A 16794-nucleotide genomic window follows, 5' to 3' on the forward strand; every position below is an offset into this window, starting at 1 on the left:
CGCCCCCCCCCCCTTTGGTGTGCTGAAGTCCTAACCCCCAGCACCTCAGAATATGACCTTATTTGGAAAACAGGGTTATTGCAAATGCACTCATTTGTTGAGTCGAAGTTGTACTGGGGTAGAGTGAACCCCTAATTCACTATGACTAGTGACTTTATATAAAGGGGAAATCTACACACAGAGATATATACAGGGAGAGCGCGGGTGAACATGAAGAGGGCCAGCTACAAGTCCAGGAGAGAGGCCTGGGACAGATCTTTCCTCCAGAACCCTCGGAAGGAACCAACCCTGCCCACACCTTGACTTCCAGCCTCCAGAAATTCGAGACAATGAATTTCTGCTGTTTAAGGCGGCCTGTAGTGTTTTAACACAGCAGCGCTCACAAACTGATAACACCCACTATGAGAACTGAGCTCCGCGAGAATGGCAAGCTGGTTTGTCTTGTTCACAGCTGTCCCTCAACATGTCAGTACTGTTCCTGAGCACCGGGTACCGCTATTTAACTGTTTCACTTGCATACATGACCCTGAAAGCTTTTCAAGGGAAGAGGGTGTCGGGGTGTTCGTTAAAAACCTGTTGAGTACATGAAACCATTTCACTCCTTCCAGAATTTCTGCGAAGCGCCGGCAAGTAAAATGTGTGCGGACTGATAGGTCAGAGCTCTCATTCTCCGGGCGACTTTAATATGCGCGTCGTGCTTTCAGCTCTCCGGACAAAGACGCCGACACTTCGCAGGTCCCTCGAGTGGGACTCAGAAGACCGAACAGAGCTCCAGCCTTCTGCTAGTGTCCGTTCTTGCCCCTTTTGGCATCTCGGGACTTGTAGTTTTGTCCACTATATCTTTGCTGGAGAAACGAACGCTGAGACCACAACTCCCGTCACCGCGCGAGGACTGGCGCCATCAGAGCGCAGCCTCAGGAGGGGGCACGGGCGCCATTGACTAACCCGCTGGTCGAAGGGTCCGCCTTCCTGAGCCTAGGAGCCCCTGTGATTGGTCAGCTGCCTCGCTTCTCACGGAGGGGGCGACAGGTGAATGAAAGAGGGGCGTGTCGGTGTGCGGTAGCTCGGCCGCAAGGCTGGATCCCGCTGAAAGGTGAGAGTCGAGAAGCGGGTTCGCGCTACCTCTTTCATTGGTTTGGGGAACGTTCGGGGCGCCCCAGGAGGTCCGCCTTGGGTGGAGGGAGCGGGCAGAGAGCTCCCCTCTTGGTCGGCCTCCCTCGGACCTCCCGGCCCTGGCTGCTCCCGAGACCTCCCGCCACCCAAACCTGAGCTGGATGACCGACCCTTCCCTCCCTCCAGAGTGGGGAGCGTCGGCTCGGCGGCAGCTGTCCCCCTTTCCTTGGTATTGGGCTGTCTCGCCGCGTCGTCCAGCCGGGTGGTCCTGGCGCCCGCCCATTGCGATGGTGCTGGGACGCGAGGGCTCGGCCAGGTTGGGGCAATGCCCACCGCAGCGATGGTCACTTTGTCTGCAGGAGGCAACGAGACGGGTAAGGCCCCTGTCTCCCACCCTCAGGAGCCAAAGACCGGTCCAGGAACTGGTTCCGGTGATCTCCGCAGGGTCGTCTGTCTTTGGAAGGTGGGGAAGGGGTGGAGATCCCCTTGTCTTGGGAACAATTTAGCAGGTGAACCCAAGGTGCAGTTGACCCTGAAATTTTTTCTGTGAAAATGGAAACTCTTCTCCCGTGTCGTTCCCCCTCACTCCATGCGTTGGGAGAGGAGTGACTTCCTCAACCCTATGGGGAGTCAGGTTGGCACAGCGGTTAAGAACGTCAACCCTGGAATCAAACCAATTTTGGTTTCAGTCCTGACTTGCACATGTTAGCTATAAATCTGAACTTCAATTTCCTCCCCTAAAAAAGAGGGTATAACAATGATATCTACTGCACTGGGTTAGTGTGAGGTAAAAGTTAATTAATGCTGGTAAAGTACTGTCTACAGTGCTTCACGAAGAGTGGTGTTCAGTAAATGCTAGCGATGGATGAGCAGGTTTTCATTATTCTCAGGTTGGTGAGACGGAAGGAGTCTTGGCAGAGTCGGCGGGTGGAATTCAAGGCTGGTTTTGGTGCCAGCATGAAGGCAGTCATGTGATCTGGGTAGCATTCCCTAGGGGAACGTGGGAGTGTGCTGTAGAGAGTAGTGTTGGCATCTGCTCTCTCCCGGAGGACATGCAGGGTGTACTTGGCTCATTTTTCTATTCCTGGCACCTTCCTTGTATGTAACCAGTAACTGTTGAATTGAATTGCAACAGTCAGAGGGCTGGGGGTTCCCCTAACCGGTGAGGCTAAATGTGCTTCTGACAGCAGTAGATCCAGAGAGCTTCTTTCCAAGGAGAAGTAGTGATCCTCAGCCGGTCCCACGGTTGCAGGGCACCAAAGGCAAGTGATACGAATAAGGATTTCCACAGTATATGCCAAATACAGGGTTGGGGAAAGGGTTGTGGACAGACTTTTGCCAAGTTAAGGAGTATTGACATGACCCGACAGAATCTGGATTATTTGCAGAGAGAAAGCCAAAGGAAATGGGTTTGGGGTACTGTCGCTGGAAAGGAGCATCTTCCAGTAAAAGATGGAAGTGCCCTGTAGATAAAACTGTTCTTCAGCTAAGAAGTGTTGGGCCTACACCGGTTTATCTCCCTGATTGGCCAACTCCTTATTCCTCTGCCCTTCCTCCTTTACCCCCTTTGTTGAAAAAGAAAAAAATGAAAGCAGTACATGCACTTAGTGAAACATTCTAACAGGTTGAAAATGAAAAGCGGAGATCCCTTCACGTACTTCTTACCCTTAATCTCTCTTCTCAAGGGTGTCTGCTATTAACTCTTGCTTGTGTAACCCTACATTGAAAAAAATCATGCTTATACAGATGGAATCATATGGTACATTTTGTTTTGCTTCTTGTCTTTTTCTCTCAATATACCTCGATGACCTATCCATAACGAACACACACAACTCTGGCTCATTAAAAACGTGGCTGCATGGTATTCCCCTGTGTGATTGCCCCTCATTTATTTGACTTGTCCCCTGTTGGACATTCTTTATACTTTTGTGCTCGTATAAAAGCCTGGTGAATGGACATCTCTGAACTTGTAATTTGATATTTTTGGGCAACCCATCCAAAAGGGTAAATTTTTATATTGATATTTCTGGGACAAAAGAAGTGTGCATTTTAAGTTTTAATAAATATTGCAAAATTCCTCTCTAGAATGGTGTTCCAAGTTACATCTGCATCACCAGTGGATATTAGCACATGACAGTTGAAAAATGTGATTTTACCAGTCTGATAGGTGTTCTTTCAGTTCTGAGGAAGGGAGTAAACTATGGTATTGAAATGTTGTATTTTCCTATATCTTGATTTTCCCTTCATATTTTTCTTTTTCTTTAAAGTTGATTTATTTATTTTGAGAGACAGAGAGAGAGAGAGAGAGAGAGAGAGAGAGCATGAGCAGGGAAGGAGCAGAGAGAGAGGGAGAGAGAATTCCAAGCAGTCCCTGAGCTGTGGCAGAGCCTGAGGCGGGACTCGATCTCATGAACCCATGAGATCATGACCTGATGACCTGAGTGAGCTGAGATCAAGAGTTGGACCCTTAACCAGCTGAGCCACCCAGGCACCCCGTTTATATTTTTTTTAAGTTTTTTTTTTTTTAATTTATTTTGAGAGAGAGAGAAAGAGAGTGTGCACCAATGCGTGTGAATCAGGAAGGGACAGGGAGAGGGAGACAGAGGATCCAAAGCAGGCTCTGCACTGTCAGCGTAGAGCCCGATTCAGGGCTCAAACTCATGAACCTTGTGAAATCAAGACCTGAGCCACCCAGGTGCCCCTCCCTTCGTATTTTGATTGCCAAAGGCAGCAGCAGGAACTGCTGGGAAGGCTTGGTTGGAAAAGTCAGAAGAGGTGGGAATGACAGTGAAGCCTTAGTCCTGTGACAACTTTCAGGGTTGATTTATTTGGGAATCGTAGAATTTTGCAGATATCTAACGGTTTTCTTCCTTTCTGAAGCAAATGTTAATTTTAACTACTTTGGATGAAAAAATTCCAGAAATTATGATATAACTTCCTTGACTTTAAAATGAATATAAACAGATAAGAATCTTCTTGAGGACTTAAGCCCATCACTTATAGCCCTGGGCTATAATTTAGTGCTGTCCTAAGGCCATTTTGAATATGTAGGAGCATTTAATGTTGCTTAGCTAAATGGCCTCAGGCTGACGTTTTGAAAAAATTCCTGGGTCTATTTTTTTAAGAAACATTTTTTACCTTTTCCTAGCTGTCAACTCTCACTTTTGTCAGTTTACTATCTTATAGAGGATCCTGTCTACTTCTCTCCCTAATTGGTGGTCTAGTTTCTAAACTGAAACAAGTGAAATGCATCACTTGTTATGAAGATGTATAAAGTAAGTGTGAACTGCCAGTTAATAAGGTTCTTGTGGGTCTTTAATGAGTATAGTCCGTGTAGTTAGTACACAGACTATGGGGAATCAATTTTGCCGATGGAAGAGCCCTTTTTTGTGGGGAGAAAGCGCCTGGTTTTTGGCTGGTTAGGGTATTGTGGCATTGCATTTGTAGAAAGGAAGAGCACTAAGGAGTTGTGAGCTGTGGTTGGCAGCTCTAACCAGGCCTTTTGTGATTCCAGTAGAGGGATGATGGACTTGGTTCTAGAAACTTCCCTGTGCTCAGTGGGTCAATACGGAAAAGGGGTAGTCAATGGATTGTTACGGAAACCGAAGTTCTGCTGCTTGTCGCTCTAGAGGCCAATACTCAAGAGATGAGTTTTGATTGAAAAAGAATGTGAGTTTTGTTCAGAAGCCCAGGGTCCTGGGGAGAAGGCGGACTCTTGTCCAAAAGCCAACACCGAGGTTTCTGCCTGACCCAGGGATTTTTAAAGCGATTTAATCAGGTAAGGGAGTACCATGGTCTTTGACATTTCTTGATTGTGTGAGGACTTGATGATGCCAGCTACAGAATTATCTCAGTGCTCAGAGGTTGTGCAAGAACGTCTGGTTCCTGGTTACCCGGGGGTTGTGCAAGAGCACTCTGTTCTTTCTGCAAAGGAGGGCAAGGTTTGCAGATGTGTAAAGGGAGGTCAGTAAAGTCATTTGCGTGACCTTAAAAAAGAAAAACATTTTGCTCAGTGTTTCTGGGCTAATCAGAAAGCTGAGGTGGCTTCAAACAGACTTGCTGGCCTTGTGGCCTAGGAAAGTTCTGGTCCTTCATTCCCCAAGGCCAGTGGTCCGCAAGTCTTAAAAGAAAGTAAATTAGTTCTGTTACAGATCAAGGGCCTTAAGTCAGCAAGCAAGGAGTGTGTTAACTTGAAGTAGGTTGACCCTTAAGACCAGGCTGGAGTGCTGTTACAGGTTGGCTCTGTGGTTTGTGTGATGGGAAAAGATGGAAGAGAGGGAGCTCGGGGAAGGTCAGCATCTGTCTTTCTCAGTAGCAGAAGGATTGTAAACTTGATCTATACCTGCTCTACTTAGCACTTAAGAAGGGAGTATTCCTTTCTACTTACCGAACCTACTTTGTCCAAAGCACTCTGCCAGGTGCTATGGGGGATAGCAAATGAAGTAAGATGTGGCTTGTACCTTCCAAGGCTTTTAGTCCCCTGACCAATGAGGGCCAGGACCTAGAGTTCGGAGGAGTGGACCGAGGATAGTGGAGTCAATCCGTTAAGAGTCTCTCAGTTGCAAGAGATAGAAAACCCAACTCAGACCAGCTAAGGCAAAAAGGGACTTAACTGGCCTCTGGCACAGCATGAGTTGGGGCCCAGATGGTGTCCCCGGGGCACCTGTTGCTCCTGTCTGAACTGAGCTGTCATCTTTGTTGGGCGGTTCCCTTGGTGGTGAGGCAGCATCTTAAAAAAAAATTTTTTTTTAATGTTCTTATTTATTTTTGAGACAGAGAGAGACAGAGCATGAGCAGGGGAGGGGCAGAGAGAGAGGGAGACACAGACTCAGGAAGCAGGCTTCAGGCTCCGAGCTGTCAGCACAGAGCCCGACGCGGGGCTCGAACTCACAAACCGCGAGATCATGACCTGAGCTGAAGTCGGGGACGCTCAACCGACTGAGCCACCCAGGCACCCCTGTGAGGCAGCATCTTTGACATCCACATGCCCACCGAGTAGAGAGTGCTCTTCTTTGGGTGCCCCAGTAAACATTTCATTGCTTTTCATTGCTCTGACCCAAGCCACATGGCCATCTCTCAGCTAATCACTGTGGTCAGAAGGTGGGACACGTTGATTGTGGTGGCCTCTATTATATCTAGAGCCTGGGGATGGGGCCAGCTTGATGCAAAACACATTGGCCAATGGAGTGCCTGGGTGCCTCAGTCAGTTAAGCATCTGACGTTGGCTCAGATCATGATCCCACCGCTCATGAGTTCGAGCCCCACATCGGGCTCTGTGCTGATGGCTCAGAGCCTAGAGCCTGCTTTGGATTCTGTGTCTCCCTCTCTCTGGGCCCCTCTTCCAATCGCACGCTCTCTCTCTCTCTCTCTCTCTCTCTCTCTCTCTCAAAAATAAATAAAGATTAAAAAATTAAAAAAAATTCAAAACACATTGGCGAAGAATGGGGGAAGGGTGGTTCTATCAAAGCCAGAAAAACTACCAAAACCATAAGAATGATGAATGTATGCTGGCTAGCCCACCAAAAGCTTCCATAAAGTAGTAATAGGTGTGTGCCCAGACTTGTAAGTATGGTCTCTGAGTTCCGTATCAGGACTGAACTGTAAGTCTTAGATTTGGGTGTTATCTATATTTTGAGTCTTTAAAAATTTTTTTTAAATGTTTATTTTATTTTGTGGGGGAGGGGCAGGGAGAGATGGGGGACACAGAACTTGAAACAGGCTCCAGGCTCTAAACCGTCAGTATAGAGCCCGATGTGGGGCTCAAACCCACAAACCACAAGTTCATGACCTGGGCCGAAGTCGGGCGCTCAACCAACTGAGCCACCCAGGCGCCCCAGTGTCTGACTCTTAATATTGGCTCAGGTCCTGATCTCATGATTCATGAGATCGAGCCCCCCTCTGTGCTGTCAGCACAGTTGGGATTCTCTCTCTCCCTCTCTTTCCGCCCCTCCCCATTCATGCTTTCTCACTCTCTCTCTCTCAAAAATAAACTTGAAAACGAAAGGAAAAATTAATTGGTAAATTAACTTCAAAAAAACAATCTTGGCAGAGATCCAGGCTACTCCAGAGCAGCAGCAGCTGGTGGAGACATGGAGATGCAGTCCTATCATGCCAAGCTCTTGGGGGAGTTGAATGAACAGCGAAAGAGGGACTTTTTCTGTGACTGCAGCATCATTGTGGAAGGGCGGATCTTCAAGGCCCACAGGAACATTTTGTTTGCCAACAGCGGCTACTTCCGAGCCCTGCTCATTCACTACATCCAGGACAGCGGGCGGCACAGCACCGCCTCCCTGGACATAGTCACCTCCGATGCCTTCTCCACCATCTTAGACTTCCTGTACTCTGGGAAGCTGGATTTGTGCGGGGACAACGTGATTGAAGTCATGTCGGCGGCCAGCTACCTGCAGATGAACGACGTGGTGAACTTCTGCAAGGCCTACATCAGGTCGTCCCTTGACATCTGCCGGAAGATGGAGAAGGAGGCTGCCGTGGCTGCAGCGGTGGCGGCGGCGGCGGCGGCGGCGGCGGCGGTGGCGGCTCATCAGGTGGACAGCGGAAGCCCCAGTTCAGGCAGGGAAGGGACCTCCTGTGACACCAAGAGCGTGGTCCCCTCTCCGGCCGAGGGAGAGGAGAGGGTGGACTGTCCAAGAGAGCCCCCTCGCAGTGACTGCAGAGGCTGCCACCCACTGGAACTGGCGGCGAAGGACGGCCCGGGCAGTGGCCCAGCTGACAGTGACCTCTCTATTCTGCCCAAACAGATAGAGCCCAAGGTGGAGTTTGATGCCGACGAGGTGGAGGTGGAGTTGGGCGAACAGCTGCAGCCGTACGCCACCCCACTCAGCCTGGCCCACGTGGACGAGGGTTTGCCCGGTGGCCAGGCCATCGACTTGGCTTACGGTAACTACCACGTGAAGCAGTTCCTGGAGGCACTCCTGCGCAACGGCGCCGTCCAGAGCAAAGGTGACGTGGACCATCACTTTTCTCGAAGTTTGGAGGGAAGACCAGAGGGTGCGGGAGGAGCCATGAGTGCCGTGATGGATGTCCAGACCGACTGGTATGGAGAGGACTCAGGTGAGCTCCATTCGCCTTCAGCATCTCTGCCGGTCACTTAGCACGCACACCTGTGCCTTACTGGCTCCCATCACCATAATCGTCAGCATTGCCATTGTCACTGCTGTCATCACCACCGTCTCCACCACCGTCATCACCACCACATTATCACCACCACCACCAGTGGGTGTTAGTCGAGCACCTGCTGTGTGCAGGGCATTGTCTCTTCCTGTGTGTTACTATTTTACCTCTACAACTGGAGTATAAGGGTGTTGAGGGCAGTTCGAAGATGTGGGAAAAAAATCTACTGTCTTTTACTAACCAGCAGTGGGGCTTCAGTTAAATCAGTAAATCTCTTTGAACCCATTTTGTTCTGGAGATAATCATCCCTGCCTTGCCTTTCTCACAGCATTGAGGACCAAATGAGAAGGTTTTCAGAATTTTTTCTCATGTACGAGAACATATTCTAAGAAATTTATTCTTCTCTGTGTTAACCTTGGTGCCTGGCACATAGCAGACAGGCAGTTTTGGTCGATGGTGCATCTACTTGAGAATATCTAAAATGAGTCGGCATTTGGCTTTATGTGAGTAAATTTCTTATATCCTTTGGTAGGCTTTTAAAAAACTATTTAAGGGGCGCCTGGGTGGCTCAGTCGGTTAAGCGTCCGACTTTGGCTCAGGTCATGACCTCACAGTTTGTGGGTTTGAGCCCTGACTTGGGCTCTGTGCTGACAGCTCAGAGCCTGGAGCCTGTTTCGGATTCTGTGTCTCCCTCTCTCTGCCCCTCCCCTGCTTGCACTCTGTCTCTGTCTCTCTCAAAAACAAATAAATATTAAAAAAAATTAAAACAAATTTAATGTTGATACATCTAAAGATGTGTGTGTTTTAATTAAATCATCAACCTTAAACTAGCTTTTATATCAAATATTTTACTTCTGTAGGCTTTTGTGTTTTAAGAGAACTTGGTTGTTCCCCTGAACATTCTGAGAGATGAGTTAACATGACTAACTCTCCTGAACAGGTGGGGTAATTGTGTTGTAAAGCGTCTTGGAGAGAGAAATAGATTTGGCCGCTACCTTACTGATGAAAGTACCCTATAGCTTCCAGAACCTCAAGCCAAGAAATTAATGAATCCCAATTTAAATTCAGCCTTCAATACTGAGCAGTGAAAGTATTTTAGATAAGGGAGATCAGCTGCTTTTATTTGTTACTAAGTGGCTGTCTTGAGATGTTTAATTTCATTTTTTAAAGCAAGAACGCTCTGTATGCCTGATTAAAACTAGGCTCGGAAACTTGAAAATGCTCTTTCTGATCCTCAGGGACACTGGCTTAACCAGCATTTAGAAGGTAGTGGCTGTCTTCAGTGAACACACTGTGGGAACGGGTTGAAATCTCATTTCCGTGCATAATAGCACTTCACAGACGGTGACCACCCTTTCACATCCATTAGACCCTCGTGAGTTTGGCAGATGAGTGTGGAGAAACCGAGACCCACAGGGTTTGGTGAATTTCCTGAGAATGCAGAGCTGGTAAGTGGCAGGGCTAAACCTAGCAACCTGGGCTGGCTTCATTTCATTGAAACAAACTCTGAAGGCAGCACATGGATTTCAGTGCCATGGTTTTATCTTTCAAGCCCTCTGCCCATAAGCACAAGTATCAAGAAATAGTCTTCAGCTCTACGCCATCTTCATTCAAGTCCAGTCCCTCAGTCTGTAAAGTCAGGTTTCCAACTACAAGGTAGTTGGAAGGCAGCCCCCCCCTGGCCCTGGCCATGCCTGTTGTCTGCCAGGTTTCTATTCCATTCACACGGCTCCTGGGTAAATTTATTCCAAATGCCAAGGCGCAGAGTAGGACTGATTTGTTCGGTCATTCATTTATTTGCTTAAATATTTTGAGCACCTTCCTGGTGAAGATTCGAAGATAAGTCAGACATGGATCCAGCCCTCAAAGAACTGATGGTGTCTTAGAGGAGATGGGATGTGTGTAATTGGCATCACATGATGTAAAGTCACCAGGGCTGGAAGACAGATGGAGGTGTGATTTTCACAGTAGTCCAGAAGCGGGAGAACCGGATTCCTCGTGGGAGATCAGGGAGGCATTATGAAGGTGGCATCTGAGGGTAAGAAGAGACATAGGGAGAAATTGATTGGAGTCGGATTATGGAAAACCTTAAATGCTAAGAGGTAAGGTTTTGTCTGTAGGCATAGGGGAATTTTTGATAGTTACTGAGCTTGGAAGTGGACAGGATCTGTGCTTGTGGGACATTAATTTGGCCTCAGCACCCGATGGTGTGGAGATGGGAGACAAGGGCAGGGAGACAGTCAGGAGGGTGTTGCGATAATTCTGTAGCCACATTGCTTATATCTGACGTTAGCAGACACTGCCAGATCATAAGGTCCTCCTGTAAAGTCTTCTCCCCCCAGACCTCCCAACCCCAGTTCCAGCACCTGCCATTGCTTCTTGGAAAGTTCATCTACATTGGTCACCTCCACTGTTTTACTTCCTACTCTTTTCTCCGCTCACTGTGGTCTGGCTTCTGCCCCCTCCACACCACTGACACTGCTGCCATGAGGTCAGTCATAGATTTGCTAGAGTCAATCCGGTGAGCGATTTTCAAGTGTTACCTTACTTGGCCTCTCTCAGTAGTTGACTCTGCCCTTTCTTTCCTTCTTGAAATTCTTTCTTCCTCTGGTTTCTGACACTATGGGTACCCATTGCTCTTAACCTCTGCCCATTCCTTTCCAGTCTCATCACGGGGTCATTTAATGCCAGTGTGTCCAGTTCTCCATCATTGGCTTGCTTCTTCAACATCTTATCATTGCTGCTAACTAATTAATTAACTAACTCATCAGTTTGTTCTCTGTATTTATAGGTCTGATTCTGCTTTTTGTTTGCTTATTTATTTGGTTTTTTAGGTTCCATGGATGAGTGAAATAATATGGTGTTTGTGTTTCTCAGTCTGACTTATTTCACTTAGCATTATACCCTCTAGGTCCATGTATGTAGTGGCAAATGACATGATCTTATTCTTTTCTGTGGCTGAGGAATATCCCAGTGTGTGTGTGTGTGTGTGTGTGTGCGCGCGCACGTGCGCGCACGTGTGCACACGCGTGCGCGCACGTGTGCACACGCAAGTGTGCATATGCACCACGTTTATGTCACATCTTCTTTATCCATTCATCTATTGATGGACACAGGTTGTTTCCATATCTTGGCTATTGTAAATAATGCTGCAATAAACATAGGGGTGCATGCATCTTTTCAAATTAATGGTTTTCTTAAGCTTATTTATTCTGAGAGAGAGAAAAAACACGAGCAAGGGAGGAACAGGGAGAGAGAGAGTGAGAGAGAGAGAGAGCGCGCGAATCCCAAGCAGTCTCCGTGCTGTCAGCATAGAGCCTGATGCAGGGCTCAAACTCATCAACCGGGAGATCATGACCTGAGCCAAAATCAAGAGTCAAATGCTTAACTGACTGAGCCACCCAGGTGCCCTCAAATTAGTGTTTTTGTTTCCTTTGGGTAAATACCCAGTAGTGGAATTTGAGAGACCTCCATACTGTTTTCCACAGTGGCTGTACCAATTTATATTCCCACCAACAGTGCACACGAGTTCCTTTTTCTCCACATCCTTTTCAGTGCTTGTTATTTCTTTTTGATTCTAGCCATTCTGACAAGTATAAATAAAGGTGATATCTCGTTGTGATTTTGATTTGCATTTCCCTGATGATTAGTGACGTTAAGCATCTTTCATGTGTCTGTTGGCCATCTGTATGTCTTCTGTAGAAAAATGTCTATTCAGGTCCTCTGCCTGTTTTTTAAATCATACTGTTTTTATGGTGTTGAATTGTGTAAGTTCTTCATATATTTTGGATATTAACCCCTTCTCGGATTTATCAGTTGCAAATATCTTCTTCCATTCAGTAGGTTGCCTTTTTGTTTTGCTGATGGTTTCCTTTGCTGTGCAAAAGCTTGTTATTTTTATGTAGTGCCAATAGTGTATTTTTGCTTTTTTTCCTCTTGCCTTGGGAGACATATGTAGAAAAATGTTGCTGTGGCCGATGTCAGAGAAATTACTGCTTGTGCTTGCTTCTAGAATTTTTATGGTTTCAGGTTTTACATTTAGGTCTTCAATCCATTTTGAGTTTACATTTGTGTATGGTATAAGAAAGTGGTCTGGTTTCATTCTTGTGCATGTAGCTGTCCAGTTTCCCCAGCATTGTTTATTGAAGAGACTGTCTTTTCCCCATTCATATATTCTTGCCTCCTTTTTCCTAGATTAATTGACCACGTAAGCGTAGGTTTATTTCTGGGCTCTCTATTCTGTCCCACTGATCTGTGTGTCCATTCATTCAATCATTTAACAGACATTTATTGAGCACTGACTATACGCCAGACACTGTTCATCAGCATGAACAAAAGGTAGTCCTTGTCCTCATGGAGCTGATGTTCCAATGCAGGGAGACAGACAACAAACATATAAATAAGTGTATAATACGAAGAGAACAAAAGCAGGGGAAAAGTTGACAGAGAGTGAAGGGGATGCTATTTTGTTTAGTGTTGACAAGGAAGGCCTTTCTAACAAGTTGCTTTTGAGCAGAAGCCACGAGGGAGGAAGAGAGCAAACTGTGCAGGTAAATCAGGGAGAAGAACATTCTGGGCAGAGGGAAGAGCAAGGTGCAAAGTGCAGGTCACACTTGTCGGGTGAACAGCAGGGTGCTGTGGAGGCCGGAGTGGAGTGGGCGAGGCAGAAGGTGCTGGAGGATGAGGTCAGAGAATTTGGGTGAGCACAGATCAGCTAGGGCCCTGAGGGCCATGAGAAGACCTTTGGGTCTTACTCCAAGAAGGGATACCACTAGAAGTTCTCAGCCAAGAGTGACTTGAAATGACATATATTAGAAGGATCCGGGGCGCTCGGGTGGCTCAGTCGGTTGAGCGTCCAACTTCGGCTCAGGTCACGATCTCGCAGTTTGTGAGTTCAAGCCCTGTGTCAGGCTCTGTGCTGACAGCTCAGAGCCTGGAGCCTGCTTCAGATTCTGTGTCCCCCTCTCTCTCCGCCGTACCCCTGCTTGTGCTCTGTCTCTCTGTCTTTCAAAAATGAATAAACACTTAAAAAAATTTTTTTTAAAAAGAATCCCTTTGGGTAGTGGTCTTCTTGGATAAGACTGGACTGTCTCTCAAGGTAGAATGAACCGGATGTGCTGATGGCTTATGTGAGTGGTATGAGAAAGACAGAAGTCAAGGATGACCCTAAGGTTTTTAGCTTGAGCAGTCGATTTAGACATGTTACGTTTGTGATGCCTCTCAGATATCCAAGTGGAGATGCTCAGTAAGCAGTTGCATCTGTATGTCTGGAGTTCCGGGTTGGGGGGTGCAGTCAGAGCTGAGATATAAATTTGGGAGTCATTAATGGGTCCATGGGATTTGAAACCTATATATCCCGTGAACTTATAGGTGTAGAAGGAGAAGATAAGAGATTTAAGGACTGAGCCCTGGGGAACGCCAGCATGTCAAGGTCAGAAAAATAGGGAGAAATCAGTAAAGGAGACCGAGAGGGGGCAGGCAGTGAGGTGGGAGGAAAATCGAGAGTGATGGATGCCAGGAGGAGAAAGCGTTTCAGGAAAAAGGAGAAATTGACTATGTATAGTACTGTGCGTAGGCGGATTGAAAACTGATCACTGGGGAGGTCTTTGGTGGGTTTGACAAGAGCAGTGTCGATGAAGTAGTGGAGCAAGAGACCAAACGGCCTGAAACAGAGCTGGGGAATATAGGCGGGAAGACAATGAGTATCGATGCTTCTTTCAAGCAGTTTTGTTGTGAAGGGGACAGAGAAATGCATCAGTAGCCAAAGGGCCATATGAGGTCTAGGTTTTTATTAAGGTGGAGGATCTAAAAGCATGTTCGTTTGCTGATGGGAATAGTCCAGGAGAGGGGAGGATAATTGATGGTGGAAGAGAGGGGCAGTTGATAGATCGAGGGCAGGCAAGGTCCCTGTACAAATGGCAGGGACAGTCTGGCTCTGCATGTGAGGAAGGACAGTTCGTTCGTAGGAACAGGAGTGAAAGCAGACCACATGTGTTCATAGGAGAGTTTGGGGGTAGCTGGGAGCATGTAGAGGTTCTCTTCTGATTGCTTCTCCTCAGTTAAAGCAGCAAGGATGGTGGCTGAAAGGAAGGAAGGGGCAGCGGGGGTGGAGAGCTGAGCAGAGGGAGGGCGTGGAATCGTCCCTGAAGAACCAAGGGCTCTGATATTCGTGCTCAAAGAGTGATGGTTAGATGGATTTGAAGTGAGACTAGAACACACAGTTGTGTTATTTTTCACCAGTGATGTTAGCTTGCCTTGTTTCAGGTATGGAATAGGCAGAGATTTGTATTTACCCAGAATTTAGGTTTAACCAGGGGAATACAGATAGAGGGAGAGACAGGACTCGGGCAGTTGAGGGTGGATGTGAAGGAGTGATTTCAGTGATGGATTGTGGGTACTAAACTGGGGAAGGAGAGGCACGAGGATCCAAGGAGGTGAAGGACAGTAAAATGGCAGCATAGTCCCTGGCTTGGCCCCAGCCAAGAAAGGACACTTAGGGGGTGAGCTGGAAAGATATGAGATGGTGACTGGGAGGTGGGGTGCTTGAAATGTGGACTGTGGAGCAAATGCAGTTATTGGCAATATCTTGGTATGGGGCCATGATTCCGCTCCCAACTATACACTAGCAGGGTGCTTTAAAAATATGCTTGGGAGGCACTTGGGTAGCTCAGTCAGTTAAGCATCAGACTTTGGCCAGGTCATGATCTCAGGGTTGGTGAGTTTGAGCCCACATCTGGCTCTGTGCTGACAGCTCAGAGCCTGGAGCCTGGAGCTTGGATTCTGTGTCTTTCTCTCTTCCTGCCCCTCCCCAACTCGTGCTCTGTCTCTCCCAAAAATAAATAAACATTAAAAAAACTGAAAAGATATGCTTGGGACAGAGATTGGGCATCAGCATTTTTTAAGTTTCCCAGGTGATTCTTTTTTTTTAAGTTTATTTATTTAATTTGAGAGAGAGCGTGAGTGAGGGAAGGGCAGAGAGAGAGGGAGAGACAGAGAATCCCAAGCAGGCTCCACACTGTCAGCGTGGAGCCCGACATGGGTCTCAAACGCATAAACTGTTGAGATTGTGACCTGAGCCGAAATCAAGAGTTGAATGCTTGACTGACTGAGCCACCCGAGCACCCCTTTCCCAGGTGATTCTGATATGCAGATCAAGTTGAGAACTCTTGGTCTAGGACCGGGTAGCTGACATGGGGTAGAAGACAAGGAGGAAAGGAGGTCATGGAACAGAGAGGCCAGGGTGTTGGGTCATTTTCAGTATTCACACCAAGAATTACGCTAGGAGTTATGTTGTGAAGGCAATGTGCTCAAATCTCCATGGAATGACGAGGTGACGTCGGGGCTCCTAGATGACTATGATAAGGAGAGGTTGGTATGCTACTGATGAGGTTTTGGGGTGATGGTAGGGTGGTCTGGAGCTGATGGCCAAGAAGGAAGTCTTGAAGACGTCTTTGGTGCAAAAGGTGATTTTATTAAAGCTTGGGGACAGGACCCGTGGGCAGAAAGAGCTGCACTGGGGTTGTGAAGAATGGCTGGTTTTATAGTATGGAGTTTGGGAGGAGGCTTCCAGAGGGACTTTGACATGCTAAAGCAGACTCCTAAGATACCTGAGGCCTTGCTATCATCAAGCCAAGGTTGTTTTCCCTCTAAGTAAGGCATTAACATTAGGACAGTAAGGGTTTCCTGGAGAAATGTTATACTCTGTATTTGCCTCAAGGATTTGTCAATGGGCTGCAGGTTATAAGGAATGTAATTTTACCTGCCATTTCCTTCTTGCCTTTGTTTCCCACATCACTATTGAGGGGTGATGTTGGGGCTCCAGGAAATGGAGTCTATAGGTTTCTGGAGATTAGGCTGTGGATAAGATTGCCTTTTTCTTGCAATTTACTAAGATATTTGTAAACCCATGTCCTATAAGACTGTGATCTCTGTCAGTTGGCCATTTCCTTTGTCCTTAGGCAGCCAGGAGTGCCTAAGGAATATCACACACGTCCCACCTGGGGAGGAGGGTGTGCTAGCTTGCATTTTGTCCTTAGCCCACCTCATGCTCTCTCATCACTATCATTCGATGGTGTGAGCTTCAAAAGATCTTAAGGTTTTCGAATATGGAGGGAGGGACAGTGGTCTGGAGATGACAGTGAAGCACAAGGAGGATCCTACTCACCTCCGACCCAGAGGTGTCAGGGTTATGGGGTAAGGGAAGCAGGGTATTCAGGGGAGAGCCAGGTCTCAATGAAAGCAGCAGGTCCAACTTGCTGAAGATTTGCAAAACTGTATTCTTCCCTTCTTTCCCTAAATTCCAGATGTATCTGTCTAACCCAGATACTCCCCCATGGATGCTATGGGGCTGCCCCAAACACAGTAAAATCCAAACTGAACCCCTCATTGTCCCAGTACCTGCTTTTTCTCCTGTGTTCCCTGCCTCAGTTTATTCCACTGTCATCTACCAAATCAACGGACCCACAATCTGTGTCATTTTGAATCTTCTCTTTCCCTTCTCTCCCCTCCCCCATGTGGTCACTGCATGCTGTTAACTTTACTTCTCTGCTT

The 16794-nt window shown here is 47.3% G+C and overlaps 1 protein-coding gene across 1 annotated transcript in view; it reads left to right on the forward strand.

Moving 5' to 3' along the window:
- The window catches only part of ZBTB8B (zinc finger and BTB domain containing 8B), a 31508-nt gene that overhangs the window by 7346 nt on the left and 7368 nt on the right, over window positions 1-16794 (forward strand). Inside the window, exons 2-3 of the mRNA XM_007092419.3 lie at window positions 609-1093; window positions 7163-8184. Of these exons, the coding sequence (XP_007092481.2) occupies window positions 7203-8184 (982 nt within the window). The 5' untranslated portion in view covers window positions 609-1093; window positions 7163-7202. The remainder of the gene's footprint in view (window positions 1-608; window positions 1094-7162; window positions 8185-16794) is intronic.

This window comes from Panthera tigris, chromosome C1 (genome assembly GCF_018350195.1).
Source record: "Panthera tigris isolate Pti1 chromosome C1, P.tigris_Pti1_mat1.1, whole genome shotgun sequence".
NCBI lineage: Eukaryota > Metazoa > Chordata > Mammalia > Carnivora > Felidae > Panthera > Panthera tigris.